The sequence below is a fragment of the Rhea pennata genome, chromosome 2 (genome assembly GCF_028389875.1).
Source record: "Rhea pennata isolate bPtePen1 chromosome 2, bPtePen1.pri, whole genome shotgun sequence".
NCBI classification, from domain to species: domain Eukaryota; kingdom Metazoa; phylum Chordata; class Aves; order Rheiformes; family Rheidae; genus Rhea; species Rhea pennata.
This window is the reverse complement of record NC_084664.1, coordinates 67,679,453-67,700,274: the sequence shown is the minus strand read 5'-3', so window position 1 is coordinate 67,700,274 and position 20,822 is coordinate 67,679,453. Positions and strand designations below refer to the sequence as shown.

General features: G+C 38.6%; 1 protein-coding gene across 1 annotated transcript in view; it reads left to right on the top strand.

The window, feature by feature from the left end:
• PTPN3 (protein tyrosine phosphatase non-receptor type 3) overlaps nt 1-20,822 on the top strand; it is a 93,390-nt gene that overhangs the window by 25,941 nt on the left and 46,627 nt on the right. The window contains exons 10-13 of the mRNA XM_062567948.1: nt 2,901-2,964; nt 11,221-11,393; nt 17,636-17,770; nt 19,256-19,432. Of these exons, the coding sequence (XP_062423932.1) occupies nt 2,901-2,964; nt 11,221-11,393; nt 17,636-17,770; nt 19,256-19,432 (549 nt within the window). The remainder of the gene's footprint in view (nt 1-2,900; nt 2,965-11,220; nt 11,394-17,635; nt 17,771-19,255; nt 19,433-20,822) is intronic.

Sequence of the window (20,822 nt, the reverse complement as noted above, 5' to 3'; positions counted from 1 at the left end):
GGAGGATTTTACAATCAAAGCGGTCTATGTAAGCAGCAAGCAGATGGATGAGTCAGAGGCAAGGCAAGTAAAGACAGATTTGAAAAGTAACTTTCTTTTGGATTTACCCTAAAATTTTATATGCTCTGGAGAATTTTTCTTGGAGTTCTTGACTGTCCTGTGATAATTTTCAGACTCATTTTGCAAGTAAAACATTACCTAAATGGCAGAACATTTTTATGTCAACGGGAAATAAGATTGTGTTTTAAATGCTATTCAATGTATGCAGTTTCTTTGCTTTGGAAACTTTGGAGAAACTTCTAGAGGGATATATTCTACGTTACTAGCTGAAATCAAAAAGCAACCTGACCAAGCATTAAATGGTAAGCTTGGCAGAATCTTTCATGCTCAGTCTTCCTAGGGCAAAGTGTAGACTTGCAGCTAAGGAAACATTTTTGCTTCAAGTCAAAAATAACAGCTGATAGCAGTAAGTGCCGGGACAGAACTGCCAGTTAGATCAGAAGTAAATAATTGTGATGCCTACTACATGGTTAATCCATTCAGATCCTTGTGAATGGTAGGAAAACAGAAGCCAGAAGATCTACCTTTATTAATGTGCTACAACAGTTGAGTGTTTTAAAAGTAAACAGTAAAATTTTGCATGGTCACTGTTCAGATTATTGGTGAGTGAGAGGGACAGGTGAACCACTAATTAGAATAGTAATAACTACATTCCATTCTGATTATTTGGCATGGGGCATCTTCAATCACTTATTCAATCTAAATCCTTAATCTCTTGGATTCTTCTTGTGGATTGTGTTATGTGCAATCATTCCCTTAACTGGTAGGCATAACATTGCAAATGATTTTTTTTTTTTAATGTTAAATAAAACTGTTAGATTAGCAAGTGTTCTTTGTCACTGCATTCAATAGGTCTAGCTATTTAGTACTTCAAGAAGAATTACTGGAACAGAGAGGGATGCTGCACTTTAGAGGAGAGAGACAAAATAAAGATACTAACTCTAATTTGACATAAAGTGATTATGTGGCCATGCAGTGAATCATGTTAGGAAACAGAGGAGTTTGGGGACTTTTTCTTCTGTTGTTGTTGGGTTTTTTTGCTGTTGAGTGGGGTTTTTTTTGCTTAGTCTACCAAGTTGATTTAGTTTCCTTTTTGCCTCTGCTGTAAGGGTAGGGACAGTGGCAACTGCTGCATAGGCTGGCAGTGCCTCCACTTTTACACTTGTTAAAGTGTAATTGAAGTCAAAAAAGAATGTGATAGGAAAGAAACAGTTGTGCAAAACTTGAGAACAGTATTAGTCCAGTAGCACTGGGATTAAGAAAGGATAGACATAAATGAGTTATATTTCAGTAAATGCAACTGAAAGCTTATGCAACTTATCAGGAAGTTTGAAACCCAGAACCTTAGATGAGCAGTAGAGAGATCTGCCATTTGCAGCAGCAAGTCAAATGGTGCAAATACTGGGAGGGTGGCCTGATCAGGAAAGGTGGATGTAATTCAGACTTTAAAAAAACTTGCACAACTCTTAGCCTAATGGCAGAAGAACATTGTGAATGAAATTCCCGCTTCTTCTGTGGTTCCTTATTTGACAACAGGGAGAAACATTTTGAACACTTAGAAAGCAATCTGCATTCAGTTTTTCTAGCCCTTTTGTGCAGGAGGGGGAAATTATTTTTTTTATTCTTCTTGTTTTATAACATGCAAATTTATTCTCCTGTATGAATGAGGGCATTGCTCTAAAATAGAAGTACATCTTTCTTGTAGGATGTAGGGATGAACGATATGCAAGTGTCCCACTTGCTGACAGCAGTGCAAAACCAGTGGTAAGAACCAAGAAGATCTACCATGTAGTTTGTCCCTGGTGAAGTCTAAGGTTCTGGGACATTCTCAGTGGAAGTGAATGTTCTGTGACTTACAGCAGCAACCCTCAAAAAACTTTCATTGTGTGCACGTGATGTTTTTCAGAAATACGACTTGATCAGACTTTACGCAGCTTGCCTAAAGAACGTTCTGCAATCATGTGCATGCCTTAGCTGATCACAGATTTTTTTTCTAAAATCTGTAAGCTCTTAATTATTGAAGTGTTTGAAGTATTCAAGTATTTTATGTATTGATTAAAATTAGGAGTAGACAAATCTTTTTGCTGTGGGGAGGTGCGTGGGTATCTCTGTAGGAAATTGTGGTTCAAGTATGTTTTAATTTTAAAAAAACTGATAAGCAAATAACTGAAAAATGATTGAGCAGCAATTCCACTTGTAATCCTTAAGTTAGAAAGTGATTTTTATATCATGTATACATAGAAGAGGTACTCAATTTTGTATAAAAATAGCATGTAAATTATGTAGCAATGTTAATTGAAGCAAAAAATGTATTAATGCTAATTCTCAGAAGTTTTGTCCTTCTACAAATATATTACTTAAAATGTTTATTTAGTTACGAGTACTTTATATTTTTCGCATTCTGATGGCTATTATGTTATGGGAAATTTTAGTTACAGTATGACCAACTTTTGTGATGTCATTAGTCTTTTATTTATTTGGTGATATGATCCTTCAGTTATACAGACTTCAAATATTTCATGTTAGTATAGCTCGTAAAGGAATATCCTCAATTTTTTTCTGCAAATACGGATTTGGTGGCTGAGAATTGCTATGTGAACTTTAAAGTGTAAATGAGGAAATAAAGTGTAGTTTTCAGAGGACCTTTCCTTCTTGTCTAAAATTTTTTCTTTGTACGTTCCTTAACATCTATTTGTCACTCAACACGAAAGAGATGGCTGTGTTACTTGATGGAATATTCAACACTACAGTCTTTCAGGCTCACTGTACTCAGGATTATTTTTCATTGTTTTCTACTTCTGTCCAATTGTTCAGTATTTCATTGTCTCTTTTTATTTTAGGGTGAACATATTAAAAATTTCCTTTAAAAGGAAAAAGTTTTTTATACAACAACGGCAAAAACATGTAAGTAGTCATTTTACTTTGCTTTCCTCAATGGTCATGTTTGAATTTTTGGTCTATGATAAAAGCAACCCTAGGAGAAATGCTGTCCTTACAGATTGGCCAGCCTAGTAAAGAGGGCTTTAAATTAGGTAGGAAGGGGGAGGGGAGGTGTCATAGAGACAGTGTGGACAACAAAACACAAGTTGGGTTGGGGGGGCTCCAATGGGTGCATACAGCTGGAGATGTGCATTTGGGACATGGCTATGGGCGACCCCCATACACCCTTCCCGGGAAACCTGCAGGTCTGGCTACCTCTCTGAAATGCCTGTACACTGACACATGCAGTATGGGGAACAAACAGCAGGAGCTGGAGATTTGGGTGTGGTTGCAGAGCCATGATCTCATTGCAGTCAGAGACATGGTGGGAGAGCTCACGTGACTGGAATGCTGTCATGGATGGCTACGTGCTTTTTAGGAAAGACAGGCCAGGGAGGCGAGGTGGTGGAGTTGCTCTTTATGTTAGAGAACAACTGGAATGCATCGAGCTCTGCCTAGGGGTGGAGGAGGAGGCGGCAGTTGAGAGCTTATGGGTGAAGATCAAAGGGCAGGTTAGCATGGGGGACACTGTTGTGGGTGTCTACTACAGGCCACCTCACCAGGAGTTCCGAGAAAGTTGATGAGGCATCCTACAGACGACTGGACTGGAAGTCCTACAGACTACATCTGCTGGAGGGACAACATAGCTAGGCACAAGCAGTCCAGGAGGCTCCTGCAATGCATTGATGATAACTTCTTGTCACAAAGGGTGGAGGAGCCTACGAGGAAGGCTGTCCTGCTGGATCTTGTCCTTAGCAACAGAGAGGGAGTGGTTAGAGATGTGAAGATTGGGGGCAGCCTTGGCTGCAGTGACCACGAGATGGTGGAGTTCAGGATCCTGCAGGAAAGAAGCAAGGCAACAAGCAGGACTGCAACCCTGGACTTCAGAAGGGCGGAGTTTGGGCTCTTCAGAGACCTACTTGGTGGACCTTAACCTCTCACGGGTTAAGGCCCTAGAAGGAAAGGGGTTCCAGGAGAGCTGGCTAGTATTCAAGGAACACTTCCTCCAAGAAGCGGTGCATCCCTATGAGTGAGAAGTGCAGCAAAAGGGGCAGGAGACCTGCATGGGTGAGCAAGGAGCTCTTGGCCAAATTCAGACAGAAGAAGAAAGTCCACAGAATGTGGAAGAGGGGACAGGCTGCCTGGGAGAATTATAGGAATGCAGTCAGAGTATGTAGAGGTGCGACGAGGAAGGCTAAGGCCCATTTGGAATTGAGTCTTGCAAGAGATGTTAAGGACCACAGGAAGGGCTTGTTCAAATCCATCAGCAGCAAGAGGAAGACTAGGAAAATGTGGCCCCCCTACTGAATGGGGCGGGGGCTCTGGTGACAGGGAATACGGAGAAGGCAGAATTACTGAATGCCTTCTTTGCTTCAGTCTTTGCTGCTAAGGGCAGCCCTCATAAATCCTGCAGCCTGGAGATAAGGCTAGACATCCACAAATCCATGGGCCCAGATGGGATGCACCCGCGGGTACTGAGGGAGCTGGCGGATGTTGTTGTCAGTCCGCTCTCCATCACCTTTGAAAAGTCATGGGGACCTGGAGAGGTGCCTGAGGACTGGAAGAAAGCCAATGTCACGCCAGCCTTCAAAAAGGGCAAGGAGGAGGACCCAGGCCACTATAGGCCCGTCAGCCTCACCTCCATCCCTGAAAGGTGATAGAACAGCTCATTCTGGATGTCATCTCCAGACATATGGAGGAAAAGAAGGTGATCAGGAGTAGGCAGCATGGATTCACCAAGGGGAAGTCCTGCTTAACCAATCTGATATCCTTCTATGATGGAATGACTGGCTGGGTGGATGAGGGGAGAGCAGTGGATGTTGTGTATCTTGACTTCAGCAAGAACATTCTCCTAGATAAGCTCAGGATGTGTGGGCTAGATGAGTGGACAGTGAGGTGGGTTGAGAACTGGCTGAAAGGCAGAGCTCAGAGGGTCGTCACCAGTGGCATGGAGTCTGGTTGGAGGCCTATGGCTAGTGGCATACCCCAGGTATCAGTACTGGGTCCCATCTTGTTCAGTTTATTCATCAGTGACCTGGACGAAGGGACAGAGTGCCTCCTCAGCAAGTTTGCCGATGATACCAAGCTGGGAGGAGTGGCTGACACACCTGAGGGCTGTGCTGCCATTCAGAGAGACCTGGCCAGGCTGGAGAGCTGGGCGGAGAGGAACCTCATGAGGTTCAACAAAGGCAAGTGGAGGGTCCTACACCTAGGGAGGAATAACCCCAGGCCCCAGGACAAGCTGGGTGCTGACCTTCTGGAGAGTAGCTCTGCAGAGAAGGATCTGGGAGTGCTGGTGGATGACAAGTTGACTATGTCCCAGCAATGTGTCCTTGTGGCCAAGAAGGCCAATGGTCTCCTGGGGTGCATTAGGAAGAGTGTTGCCAGCAGGTGGAGGGAGGTGATCCTGCCCCTCTACTCAGCCCTGGGGAGGCCTCACCTCGAGGGCTGTGTCCAGTTTTGGTCTCCCCAATACAAGAGAGACATGGAGCTGCTGGAGAGAGTCCAGCGTAGGGCTACGAGGATGATCAGAGGGCTGGAGCATCTGCCCTCTGAGGAACAGCTGCAAGAGCTAGGCCTGTTTAGCCTGGAGAAGAGAAGACTGAGGGGGGATCTTATCAATGTGTACAAGTACCTGAAGGGGGGGGTGTTAAGGGGATGGGGACAAATTCTTTTCCGTTGTCCCATGTGACAGGACAAGAGGCAATGGGCAGAAATTGAAGCACAGGAAGTTCCACCTGAATGTGAGGGGGAATTTCTTTCCTGTGAGAGTGACGGAGCACTGGAACAGGTTGCCCAGGGAGGTTGTGGAGTCTCCTTCTCTGGAGATCTTCAAGGCCTGCCTGGATGCAACCCTGTCTAACATGCAGTAGGTTACCCTGTTTGAGCAGGGAGGGTGGACTAGATGATCTCCAGAGGTCCCTTCCAACCTTACTGGTTCTATGATTAAGATGACAAAAGGCGGGCCCTATAGGTGCTCTGCTGTGTTGTTTAGCCTTTGCTGTTGTGGTCACTTCATACTCATTGTTCTTCCTCTTTTTTGCCCCCCTTTATGTTATGGAATCCTTTCACCCTAAGTCTATTGGACTGTGTCCTTTCCCACTCAGGTTTTTTTTCCTTTACAGATTTGGAGAATAGGCATGTCTTCATCTCTTCTCCAGTGTTTAATAAGTTGACATTTTTCCTTTTGCCTATTAGCATCTACTACCCTTTTCTTTGATGCAGTATTTTCATTTCAGCTGCCCTGTAGAATGCTTCAGTGCAGTGAATCCACTAAATAGCTGCTGGGTCTGTCTAGGTGGATTTTGTTAGGTTGCACCTGCTTGTGGGGCTCAATTTTGAGAGAAAGGAAGATCACTAGAGGAGAGGAGAGCTCTGCAACTGAAAGAGAGGAGGCTGGAAAGGTAGTCAGTGCATCTCCTGCAGCGTGTAACATGGACCACTTTTGACGTTGGCAAAACAACCTGAAGATGGTTGAGACAACTGATTTAAAATTGTATTTACTGCTTAGAGTCCTCCTTATAGTTGTGTGCTTTTTGCAAAACAGTAATAATGCTAGGCTATTTATAGAGAAAAATCTTGGTTACAATTAATGTGTTTGCTGCTAGAAAATGAGTAGATGAACCATCTTTTGAGGGAGGAAAGGGAATAATCATGACATGAAAAACAACATGGAAATCAGTGGCTAGTAAATATGGCCTAAGTACATCTTAATTCAGTGGAAGACGGAATTCAAATATATAGTGAAAGATGAATCTTAACTTTATTGTAATAAAACTTTATGGAATCTGAGTGATCATTGTAATAAATGGGTTCTTAAATTAGTAGGAGCTGTGTCACAAGAGAACCTCTTGACCCACAGATTAGAGCCCTGCTGAGCAACAGATTGGCAGGGATGGTCTTGGTTGTTGTTACCCAAAAAAGAGAGGGTATTTTTCCCTTATCTTTTCAGTTGGGTGAGTATTTTGAAAGCTTGAGGCAGGGCTTTGTGGGGTATATACACATTCTTTGTTTTTAGGGCTCCCATGAAAACAAAATAATAGATGAAGATACTGTTAGTGTTTGCACACAAGGTACACTAAGCTATTTTCTCTTTTGAGAGACAGTATCAAAATCTGACAGAGATGGGTCTGAAGGTTTTTGCAAACTGTACTTTTCTATTTCTGAAAATATTCTTTATATGTAAACTTATTCTGTTCAATGTATTTCACTGTAAGAAGAAATGAATGACTGACAAACAGTTAATTTTACTAGCTTGTATGTGTAACTGGTTGCACACTATTGTCTTTTCTTGCAGTCAAGGATTAAAAAAATCAGTGATAAGTAGATTTATTAAATTCTGAATATTTTTGTTCATATATAAAAGTATTGGCATACTAATGAATGGCAACTTCCCAAGCACCTGTAAGAATAAACACAAATAGAATTCCATCAGAGAGAATGATTAGTAACAATGGATAATAAAATAAATGAGTATACTTAGTTTTTTGTAATATGAAGGAATGAAGTATTAGTATATAACTACCTCTGTATTTGAGATCTCTTGAAATATTTGTATTCATGCTTAAAGATTTTATTGTTAAAAATTGAATTTCTCTTTATGCAGAGGTGACACATCTTTGAAAAGGGCAGGATTCTTAGTTTGCTCAATTAAATTTGTGTTAAATGAGGGCGGTTCAAAGCCCTTTTTTAACTAACATCCTCTTAAGTTGTCATGTTGTTTTGTTTCATAATGTACTATGATCATGATACTGCATGTTGCATCATGCTTGAACTACAGAACTGTAGGAGAAATAAGGCTGGCAGGATGACCTTTTTACTGTTTCTCAGTAGATAGGAAAAAGCAGACTGGATGTGCTATTAAATCTCTAGGTATATTCCTCCTTGTCAGTTTTTGCTTGAAACCTAGGGAAGCAAATCTGCATACTTGCAGTGTTTTCATGGTGTTGCTTTGAGCAACCTGCTGTTGCAATGCAATGGCAATGAGGGGATAGCTGAACTACTCAGGGCTTTCCTCAGAACTGTGGGCCACTTGAATGAGATGTGAGGGCACATGGCTGAGGTTATGTCAGTCTTTGGGTTTATCAGACTTTTACTTGGGAGTGCACAAGAAAATACATAAATGAAACTTGAATGGGAGGAAGATAGAAGAACATGGGGAAAGCAGAGCAGACAGGGTTTAGTAGGCTTTATTAAAGACAACAACATTACTATAATACTTTAAGGCCTTGTCATGATATGTAGATTGCTTTTCAAGATCTACGGAAAGTTATCATAAGCCATAAATGTGCTGTCCTTTGGGGCATGCTGTTGTTCTGTTGATTTATTCTACTGATTTTTCTTATTCTTCATCATTCTTCTTTGTGCCATTGTTCTGTAGAATTAACTTACCTGGCCATCCGTCATCTCTGCTGTTTGCCTCCTCTGTTACCCAGCCCCTGCCCCCAGTCTGCTAACTGGTGCATTTAATAGAATGTAGTGTTTACCCCTCTGCTGAAGAGGTACACAAGGGCTGGGAGACAGATAAATCAGTGAATATCTAATGTTCTGAAAGGCCCTGGTATCTAGGCTGAATGAAAGATATGAGATTTAAGATAGGAATAGGAGCTATGCTGACTTACAAGCAAAGTTTTAAAGCTTCCAAAAATTGAACTTGATATTGGTTTTGCTTATGCAATGCTTATGAACACCTGTTTCTGCATAATAAGATACAATATTTGCTGTGCTGTAAGCACTTTGAAATTCTCCCTAAATGTCTCTGGTCTAAGTTTTTCTCTAATGCTGACTATGGACTAAAACAGCAAGATATTCACTTTAGCCACTTGTTAGATTTGTTTCCTTTACCTCAGTACCCAAATCTCTACTTCTCATTTCTTAATTAAAATTCAGTGCTTTTGGAACTTCATCTGAACAGGATGATAGACATTGTATCCTTGGATCTCACTGGAATTCTTTTCAACTTTAAAACTGTGCGTAGATTTAATGGTCTGACTTGCAAGGTGGCCTGTCAGCGAGCAAAAAGATTTTGCAAACAAAATCTTATGTTAATTAAAAAAAAATTGATTAAACTTTTGTGAAACTGCTGAAAATATTTATCCTAGCATAAGTCCGTATTTAAACTTTTAACACACTTAGCTTTTAAGAAAGTTTTGTGGCAAGTTGTGAAGAATGCATTTATGACTTTGAAAGCAAAATTCATTACTATATTCAAACCTAAATTTAAAAAAGAATTTAAAGGAAATATTAGGTAAGCTTAATTCCTTATATTTATGTGATGGATTTTCAGTATGATTAATATGTCCAAATAAACTAATTCTTATGACTAGAGATAGAGTTAAAAGACCAGTATTTCAACACGACAAAGATACTTGTTTCCTTTGATTTGTCTTCTGGACAAGTGTAAAATACTGAGTAGTATTCAGCTCTTGGAGTACCTAAGAAATGCCACTTACTATAAAATCTTTAAGCAGTTATATATATATATTGCAAAAAGAAAAAATAAAGGTTAAAATTTCACAATGCCTGTGCACTTTATTTTATACAAGCTCTCTAATTAAAAGTAACTAGGGTTAACTTCCAAAGACAGATTTGGTTCCAGTATGACAGACTCGAGTAATGAATTCTACTTCTTAAAAAAACAAAAAAGACTTTTGTTAAATGCTTTAAAAAGATACAAGGGAGTCATATAATCAAGGTTGTAATTAGTTAAACATTTTGCAATGTCTGTATAAAATCAAGGGGAAAATCCTTTTATTTTTTATAATTTTTTTTTGGTTTTCAAAAATAGGAAATCTACTGCTAAAGCCATTGAACTTGTTATAAAATGATTTGCAGAATGTGGCATTGATCTCTGATACATGGCATCTGCAGAATGTTGCATAGAAAGAAAAAAATACAAGGAAACATTTTTTTTTTTCCAACCAAAATGATCTGTAGTTATTTCCAAAGGGGGTATTGCTATGAACAAATGAAAGGACAGTACAACTAGAAATCACTGTGGGATCAGAGTGGCACCTCTATTGTTGGACTGTATAATAAATGGTTTTATTAGGTCTTGCTGGGTCCTTTAGAAAGGCAGAACAACCCAGATCATGACTTTCTCCAAAGAACAAGCTGAAAAGATGGAGCTTTACTGGCATGATTGCCTGAGTAATTATATGTTAAGACATCAAAATTCAGTCCTAATTCAGACAAAATGTAAAAAGTATGTGACATCACAAACTTCTTTTTCACTGAAATGTTGAGCTGTGATAGCAGTTAACTTGAGTCTCGCATTATCTTCCTTTGTCACATGTACTTTTCTCCTCCTTGCATTACATTTTTTTTTCTGCTTTGTTTGCTTTAATAAGATTCTGGGTTGGCTTGCTGAAGCTGTATCTACTGCAAAACCCTTTTGAGCACTGGGACTTGAAAATAGCCCATCAAGGAATGCACTTGACCAGGGAATAAATGTGGATGGCACACTATATTACACCTATGTTTTGTTTGCACTTTAATGCTGAGGTTGCAAGTTGAATTTGTACCAAGACATAAAATTAGGATTAGATTTAAAAAACAGCAGCAGCAGGTCCAGTCTTTCACAGTTGACCACCTTTTCACTAAAATGGATCACTGTTAACATCTTTATCTTCTAAAAGACTATCAAGCAGATTTTTTGCTATAGCTCTTGGAATGTTTTGAAACAACATGATTAAATAAAAGCCATACATGGAGTATTTAAAATCAGTGGTTTGGAGGAGAAGAGGGTCCTTTATGTGTAGCATCGTTAATAAAATGCTTAAAAGATTTTTCTTTGTCATAGGGGATTAAGAACTGACTGGAAACTGAAACCATGTTTAGTTCTTTAATGTTATGTATGTTTATTTGAAACCTTTTGAATGCTAGAATTAAGTATTTTCATTAAAGCAGAATTGAAAGCAATAAATTTATTTTTTCAGTATTACTCAAACATTTAAAATATACATTTTGGAATTTACAATTTCATATAGTCATACAACAGTGAAAGAAATATTTTGACAGCCTCCAGTATTTCTTTAAAAGCTACTGTATGTTTTTTTTCTAAATGCAATTCGACCATTTATGGCTAGAAGTAATTTTATTGTTTATATAGTAATTCTGTCAGTTTGTTTGTTGTACTTGATCTGCTTGTATATATTGAAACAGTATTTCTTACCATTACAGAATGAATCCAGAGAGCATATTGTTGCCTTCAACATGTTAAATTACAGAGCATGCAAAAATCTATGGAAGTCTTGTGTAGAGCATCACACGTTTTTTCAGGCAAAGAAATCACTACCTCATGAAAAAAAGATAGTGTCACACTATTGGACCTTAGGGTCTAGAAACCCAGCCAAGTAAGTATTATGAGAAAGCGTATTTTGCATTTTAATAAGGATGGGGTGGGGAAATCCATATTACTGGTGCCTAAAGTTGCAGTACATTCGTGGAGTTCAGTTCTGATCATCTGTATCACAGACTTCATATAGACTGCTGAACTACTTAGTAAAATAAAACTTTCTGCTTCTGCAGCATGGTATCAGTACAATTAAACATTTTTTACAATTACCTAAGAAATTATATGAATACTAGTATGTTCTAGTGATACTGTTTCAACTCACTGTTTCAGTTTGAGAAACACTAGAAAGTAAAAGTGACGTAGCTAATGAGCAATAAGAATTTGCAGAACAGATTGTGTCTTGGACTGCTTACCCCTTGTGTAATTTACTTAAAGTATTAGGAATTTCTGGAGTGAATGATGACAACAATCTGTTAATGAGATGTAGATGAAAAAAATTGTTTTCATGCAGGTTTTGGAACACTACAGATTTTTAGGTGCTACTAATATTCATTATCTATGTTGCAGTCACTATAAGGACTGCAAATTGTGTTGTCCAACAAAACTATCTTTCGTATGCAGAATAGAATACTGCTTTTCGCAATGTAGGTGAAATAGTTCATACTAGAATTTTCCAAGCTTGCAAGTTAAGTGAGCTAGGACATGCAATTTTACAGAGGTGAGTAAAATTATGTCGCTTATAATAACCTATGCATCTTAACACTATTATAGTTAACATCAGTGATATATGAGGTTTATGGAATTACCAATTCCAGCTTTGAGGGATGCCCAATGCATACCTAAAGAGCGACCTGTTTTTGAGTTAGTGGACTGTAATTGCTGTTAAAATTTCTAGCACAGTGGGATGGCTTCCAACAGTTATTTTTTCACTACTTTCAACTTCTGAATATCTATTAGCTCTAAGTAATAAAGTTTATCTCACTATTCAAAGCATAATAGAAAGTATCAGATTCCCTCTCTGTTTGCTCTGATAGCTGTCAAAAAAAGACAATCACTTTTCTTTTGAATATCACTTTAACTGTAGTATCTGTGGATTCAAGAATATATCTTGTTTCTTCCATATGGGAAATGCAAATAGTTTGGTTTCAAATTCCTTATAAGAAATTTGCAGCTGATGAGGGAGAAACAATGCAGGATCCTAGTGCTGTTTTGAGGTTTTTAAAATAATGAAATGATTTTAGGATGCAGTTTTACCCAAGCTGGTCAAGAAGTTCTGAAAATCAATGAATAAGATAATTGAGCTACCTCTGATTCTATTTGAGAAGGTGCAAAAGGTGATGACTTGCTGGCTCTAAGAACGTGAACTATTTTGTGTCAGACCAAAGGTCCCTCTATCCCAACATCCTATCTGCAGGTCAGGATTAAATGCGTATTAGAACAAGGCATGCAAGTGAAACTTGTTTCCATAGAATACTTTCCATTCTCCAGTTGCTTATGACTTAAGGACTTCCTGAGCCAGAGGTGATGGCTTTAGATTTTTTTTTCATGAATATTGCTGAATAGTCATGATACCACTGAACTTTGAACACTTACAGTACCTTGTGACAAGAAGTTTTGCAACTTTATACGTTATGGAAGATCTTCAATTAATTTCCATTCTCTTAGCTAATTAGCTTCATTTAAAGCTTTCTTGGTGCTTCTGTGTGATGGTAGACGAATGTATGCTTCTTAATTCGTTTGTGACCCTTAGCACTGTCTAAACCTACCCTTGTCATTTTTCTTAGAGATGAAAACTTTTTAGTCTATTTAATTGCTTCGTATACAGAAACATTTTTCATACTTTTGATCATCCTTGTCAGACTCTTTCCAGTTCACCTCTACTTCCCAATCACATGATTGGAGCGTGGTGGTGCCTGGATGAGTTTTTCCTAGTGTTCAAGATACCACTTTGGTGTTGCTTCCTAATTTTTAATTCTCTCATTGACTTTTGCTAGTCATGGAGCTGGTAGTTTTATAATGATACTTAAGATCTAGATCACTGAAGGTGATAATTCAGATCCTGTCATTTTGCTATATGAAGTTAGAATTGTCCTTTCCAGTATGCACCAATTGGGTGATAACCTCATTAAATTTCATCAGTCAGTTTAGTCACTTGATATCATAGAATCAAAAAATCGATAAGGTTGGAAGAGACCTCTGGAGATCATCTAGTCCAACCCCCCTGCTCAAGCAGGGTCACCTACAGCATATTAGACAGGGTTGCATCCAGGCCAGGTTTGAATGTCTCCAGAGAAGGAGACTCTACAACCTCCACAACATGGATCTGCTGGAGAGAGTCTGTCACAAGGCTACAAAGATGATCAGAGGACTGTAGCATCTGCCCTGTGAGGAACAGCTGTGAGGGCTGGGCTTGTTTAGCCTGGAGAGGAGAAGACTGAGGGGGGATCTTAACAATGTCTACAAATACCTGAAGGGAGGGTGTCAAGGGGCCAGACTCTTTGTGCCTGCTGCCTCTTGTTCTGTTGCTTGGCACCACTGAAAACTGAACCATTCAGTTCCACCTGAATATGAGGAGGAATTTCTTTCCTGTTAGAGTGACAAAGCCCTGGAACAGGTTGCCCAGAGAAGTTGTGGAGTCTCCTTCTCTGGAGATACTCAAAGCCCACCTGGATGCAACCCTGTCTAACATGCTCTAGGTGACCCTGCTTGAGCAGGAAGGTTGGACTAGATGATCTCCAGAAGTCCCTTCCAATGTCAACCATTCTGTGATTAAGCCTGTAAACAAGACTTCAGAATATAAAGTAAGAGCTGTGGGTTGCTTTTTCTTTCCTGTAAACAAAAAGCGGTACAGTGCAAAGCATATTTGAGGCTTAGTACAGGCATGAAGAACATCCACATCTATGTAAAATTGAGAAATTTCAGCTCTGTAATAAACTCAGGATTTTCATGATCTCTTGCACAACAGAGGCGTACTAGCAACTTCTGAGTTATGCTTTTGACTTTCATGACTTTGTTCTGAAATCTGTTTGCTGTGTAATAGGCTGTAATTAGCAAAGCACTGTGTGATGCAACTCTTACTTCAATACCATATTAGGCCAGTAACATCTGTAAATGTAGTTTGAGTCTGTTTCTAATATGGTTATTTATCTTTGATCATCTTTACAGTGAGAGCAGAGGATATGAGAGTTTTGTAACTATTTTTTTTGCCAAAGGGACATCCTTGCTCCTCACTGGTATGTAATATAGAGCTTAATATCTTTTTCAAGATAACCGTGTAGCGTTTCCACCTCTGTTAATAGCTTCTTTATATACTGGCAGTTATATACAGGCATAAGTATGGGACAGACCAGAAGTCCTTTTAGGCTAACATCTTGTCGTCTGTAGTGACCGAAGGGAAATGTGCAAGGAAGTTTTTTCAAGGGGCAAGAGAATGTAGTTTTTTCCCCACATACTGTATCTCAGCCACTCATTATTTACAGCTCAAGACTTAGTAAGGCAAAGGTGGTTTCTCTAACTAACAAATTGTGTTTCCCTGATAAGAAATCCCATGACCATACACTTGAGGATGAGCAGCTTATCTCTAGGCTTGCTCCGTAGAATGCCATGTGAAAAAATTTGTATAAAACTATCTATGTAGACTTGGATCAACTTCAAAAATTTATTTCATTTTGTATAATTCTGTTAGTAAGTCTTCTGTTGCTTTTCTAGCTGAGGTTCTGGTTTTGATGCCACTCTTGTGTTGCCTGCTTCCTGTGACAAGAAACAGACTTGGGGAATGTAATTTCCCTTTGCATGTCAAATCTCTCTGATGGTTTATTCCTGTAAGTAACACACTACCCACATGCAGCTTCCTTCTGGAAATGGAAAATCGATTTTGATTGCTGAGGCAGCAAATAGATGGTTAAAATACTCGTGTTCAGTTTAGTTGTTAGTGAATTGTTACCTCATTATGAATTTTGACAGGAAAGGTTTAGAATATTTTGTGTGTATTTGAATCACGTTTATCAGGCACACAGTTTAGTGTTGACAGAACATGCTGAATTTCCTGTTTTTTCCCTTCTATTTTCTTAAACACAATTGGCTTAAAAATAACTCTCAGAAAGGGTTATTTTTACCCAGGTCACCTTTGTAATTACTGTTATAGCAGGGACTAATGAACAGTTTTATTGCCGGAAGTGAAGGGCAGCAAATGGTTCTGAGAGAATACAAATGTGTAAGTAAGGAGGGAGAAGCACAAGGGAGTTCTTTAAACCGTCTTTCCTACCAAGCCTAGTCGTGTCAAGCTATAAAGATCTCTTAACTACATCCTCACAGTGAAACTTTCTCAGGCACTAGTCTATGCTGTGAATTCGTGCTTTTATGTAACTTCTGCAAATGAGATGAAGGTCATTAGTGGCTTCTGATTGGTATTTGTTGTGAAGGTCACAGATCACCTTTTGGATGATGATAGATTCTCTAGTAACTGAGACCCACAGCCCTATCTATGGAGGAGACATAGATAGACTCTAGGCAGCCCTAGAGTTAACCTAATGCTAACCAGGAACTGAATTTACTGGCTTAGGTTTGTTAATAAGCAGGTCTTCAGCTGTTGGAGCAAAGCCTGAGCAAGTCACTGTGCTAATATGAATACAATCATTTTTTTTTTGTCCTCATAGGTGACAAGCCTATTTGTTATCTTAAGTGTTTCATGCACTGATGTAAGCACTAGTCATAGACTCATTATTAGGAAGTTTTTAAGAGAAAACAGTTGCAAATTTAACAATGAAATTGAATCCCCATTTATGTCTCAAGCTGGAGAGATAGTGGAAAATAATTTCAGCTTTTCTCTCATAGCTTCTTGGCAACTGAATGCCGTCCTGACCTGGTTGGTTTCATAATGATGTAACATATCTTGATTAAATTCTTTACTGTATCTCTTAAATAGGCTGCTTTCTCCTTATGCAAGAAATAAGCACACTTAAGTACACTTCATCTTAAAAGGCTTCCATCAGTAAACTCACCTGTATAATTTTGTCAATTTCCAAGTAATTAATTTTTTATCAAATATAAAAGATTGTAATCAGTCAATTTATTCTAATTCAGCATTAACTGTTTTGCTATTTTCTACTAGCCACTAGAACTCTTGTCAGTCTGAGATTCAGGCCAGAGCTATTAGAGTGCACATGGCCTTAGTTTCAGTAATAATGTGAGCAAATCAAATTGTGCAAAATGGGTAATAGCCATGGGTTCTGAAGAAGATTAGTCTAAGAATTCAGCTATTGGAATTCAGGAAATCCTTGCTTTCCAATCATGTAACATTAAGATAGCTTTTTGTTCGTTTCAAATGCAGCAAATTTGTATTTCTCAATAGCAAACTTAACATTGCCTATGTTTGGAACTAATCCAAATCACACTCATTACCTCTGTATAATTGTCAGATTCCCTTATTGTTCTAGCAACTTTGTAGTATTGTAGGAATATCTGTCTTCACAACTTGCTCTTAAATGCACATCACCATTGCAAAGGTTACTGAAGAGAGAATTTTCTTCTGATCCTGCTTGACTCCTTGACACAAAGTATATTAAGAGCATATGAGGCTTTCTTCTGGAAAGGAAGAAAAATTAATAGCTGTGTGACTAACTACTGTTTAAAAATCTATTTTTTTAAAAAAAGAAATCTCCCACAGAAAATTAAAAAAACACTTTCACACAGTGCTGAGAACGAGGAACTTGGTTGTGTTAATATGTCAGTATTGTTTTAAGTGTTATTATTTAATAGCTACAACTTGAATTGGAATATGTCTTGGTATGTATATGTTCCGTTATGTAATATCTGAAGAGATGTTTGAGTTAAACTCCTGAAAGCATTGCCTAGATTGCTAGCCTTAGCTCTACATAATTCCCACTGGTTTAGAGGACATCATATGTAAATAAACGTTAGAGAATTGGCCTGTTATGTGTTAGACTTAAGGTGATAAAATTACTACCTTTAATAAAAGCAGTATCGGTATTTAAAATTGTGGCTTATTATAGCTAATAATTGGACTGTGCTTGATTTGCAAATGAGTTTGATTGCAAAATAAGGGAATAAAGAACTTGCAATTTGGGTATGAATTTCTAAATTACGAACATACTGGTGATATGAAGAGAATGTATCATGTTTTTCTTCTCGTGGATTCTATGAAGCCTTTTCAGTTGTTTAGGCTATGAAAGGTTAAGTATGAAGTATGAAATTGACTTCAAGCATATTTGATTTCATTTTAAGTTTTCTATGCAGAAAAATTCACATCAGGTTTTTATTTTTATTTCTATTTCTCTTCAGATCTGTAAACAGCCAGTACTGCAGAAAAGTTATAGGTGGGATGGTTTGGAACCCATCTATGAGGAGATCCTTATCTGTTGAGCATCTAGAGACCAAAAGCCTTCCTTCTCGATCACCTCCTGTTACCCCTAATTGGTAAATGGAGTTTCAGCCTTTTCCTTACCTTCCAGACTACTATCTTCTCTAATTATGTTCCTTAGCAGACTAATTATGTAATATATACATATGTCTTTAAAGATTATTAATATTTTGATAATATATATGATAGAACAACAGTGAGTTGTTATCTCAACTTTAGCAAGCTTTGACACTGTCTGCCATGCTATTCTTGTATCATACTGGGTTACAGTCTGGATGGACCAACATACAAGTGGGTAAAAAATGTGATTGGATGATTTGGCTCAGATGGTTTAATGGGTTGTACTTTGCCTGGGAGCCAGTAACAAGTGGAGTACTGCTAGGGTCTGTCTTGGGACCTGTGCTGTTTAACATCTTTATCAATGACCTGGAGGAGGCAATAGAATGCTTACTCATACAGTTTGCAGATGGCACCAGACTGTAGGTGGGGAGCAGGCAATAAGCTTGAGGACAGGACTGCTGTCCAAAGGGACCTTGATAGTCTAGGTAAATGGGCCAACGGGAACCTTATAAAATTGAAAGACGTTCAAAGTCCTGAGAAAGAAGAATGCCTTGCAGCGGTACTAAGTGGGGAGCAATTCTGCAGAAAAAAAACACTTGGGAATATTGGTTATGCAGCAAGATGAACATGAACTATCAGTGTGTCCTGGCAGCAAAGACAATCAGCGACAACCTGTCTGCATTATCAGGAGCGTAGCCTGATCAAGCATCAAGGTTTATATCCCTTTACTGGGTGTTTATTACCCCCAGCACTTGTTAGACTTCATCTAGAATACAGCATTACATTATGCCTTCCCACTTCTCCCAGTACGAGAAAGGCATTGACAAAACCTGAGTAAGTTCAGCAGAGAGCCACCAACTACCACCAAGTGCTGGAGCACTTGCCCTGTAAGGAGGGCTGAAGGAACTGGGCTTGTCCAGCTTGAAGACAGGGCTCCAGAGCAGTGTTTACAAGGAAGGTTTTGAGAGGAGGAAGCCAGACTCTTCATAGTGGTGTGTGATAGAAGACAGTAGTCAGCAGGCATTTTCTGAAACAAGAGCAGCTTAGACTACACATAAGGAAAATCTTCCTCACTTTAAGGGCAGTCATACCAAGTTGCCCTGGTTGTTCAAGAGAGGTTGTGCAAGCCTGCATCTTTGGAGGTTTTCAAGACCTGACTAGGTAAAACCATGAGCAGCCCAATCTGACCTCATCTGTGAGCCTGCTGTGAGCACAAGAATTTGGACTAGATGATCTCTATAGGTCGCTTCCAACCTGAATTATCCTATGATTCTAACTTTAAGAGGTGTGCATATTGTTTTAGAGGTTTAATGTAGTGAACTTGTATGTATGTTCATATATATACACCATACAAAATGTTTAAAATTTGCTTATTTAAAGTGATGTATTTGTTGTTCAGAGTGAGCTCTATTGGCATCTCATGAGGATTTGGGGGTTCTGACCTACCAACTGATGTTTTTTTTTTTTTTTTTTTTCCTAAGGCGGAGTCCTAGACTGCGTCATGAGATTCGTAAACCGCGACATTCATCTGTAGATAACCTTACAAATGAAATTACCTATATTACTGAAACAGAGGATGTTTTTTATACGTACAAGGGCTCTCCAACATCAAAGGATAGTGATTCGGAATTTTCACAGAACCGTAGTCCGCAGAGGAGGTAAGGGCTTCTGCAAAACAAGTCATTGCTCGTTTTGATTTAAATAAGAACAGCTGTAGTATAAAAGCAAAGTAGGTGATAATCAAGAGCTTAAATAGTTTTATGTTTGGCATAAGCTTAATTTTGATGAATAGCTAAGCTACAGCTGCTGTGATACAAACTGACATTAAAAAACAGCTAACCCCTCACTTCGAAAAAGCCTTAGTAGAATGAGAAGTTTTAACACTTATTTCTTCACATCTGTAAAATCCTGTCTCCCACTAGCTTATGCAACCCTTTTCTATCACAAGCTTCTCCTGTTCTTCTTGGCAGGCCTTACTGAAATCCTTAGAGTTCACTTATATACCCAGTTCAGAAATAATAGATGCATTAAGTCCTTGTCCAACAGAGTCATTAACTGATCAGTCTCAAAAACGGAATGGAGCTACTTCAAAATTTTCAGCTGCAGAGAATACCACGTATTCTTTGTGATGTTATGAAGGGAAAATGGCTTCTGGTGATCCCTAGTAATTGTAGGGCGAAGTGTGCTTTGAGAAACAATGTATTAATGGAAGGTGATGTGAATCACCTACCTCAGTAACAGTGAATATACACATGCATGCAGATGTGTGCCCTATTACTAGCTGTAGCTTTAAACTGAATTTGAATGTGTTTCATTGCTTTTTCAAGATGGAAGTATCGTTACTATCTTGCAGCAAAAAGATCATGCATACTTGGAATTTGTCACTCTGTTCTCTGAAATTTTATGTTTTTCTAGGCTTCTGCCTGGATGTCAGGTGAACATTAGGACTAGCAGTATCAGTAATGGCTAAAATAATATGTAAATGTGATGTTTCAATATGTTATGAATAGTTATAGATAGGAAGTCTTGTCTTTCCTGTGTTTTAAGATTTATGGCCGAATTATACATACTCAGAAGTATCTTGTGAATAGGAATTGCCGGGAGACTATGAGAGCGGAAGATGTAGAAAGAAAACAAAGTTGCCACTCAGTGTACTGTGTAGACTGTGTCCTGCCTTTGTTCTTCTATTCCAGTTAATATATTGCTGTTTTTTCTTTTATTTTCCTTCTTTTCTTCTCCTGCAGTTTCTTCCTTCCTGTTTCACCTTTTCTGTGCCAAATGAGAGGGAGTGGGAAAGCTTGTTTTATGTTATTTCTCAGACAGTAAAAATAGGATGTTCTCAATTTGAAAACAGCACACTTTAGTTTTTTTCTGACCACTAAGTGGTTGTACTGTATCTGAGTTGTATCACTGTGGAGATGATTACTGTTATTACCTTACATAAACCTAGTTTTACACAAGTCTCATCTCCAGCATTTTCCTGATTTCTTGATATGTTTAAGTATCTAATACTATGCAGATAACTGAAAAACTGTTTGCAGTATTTAT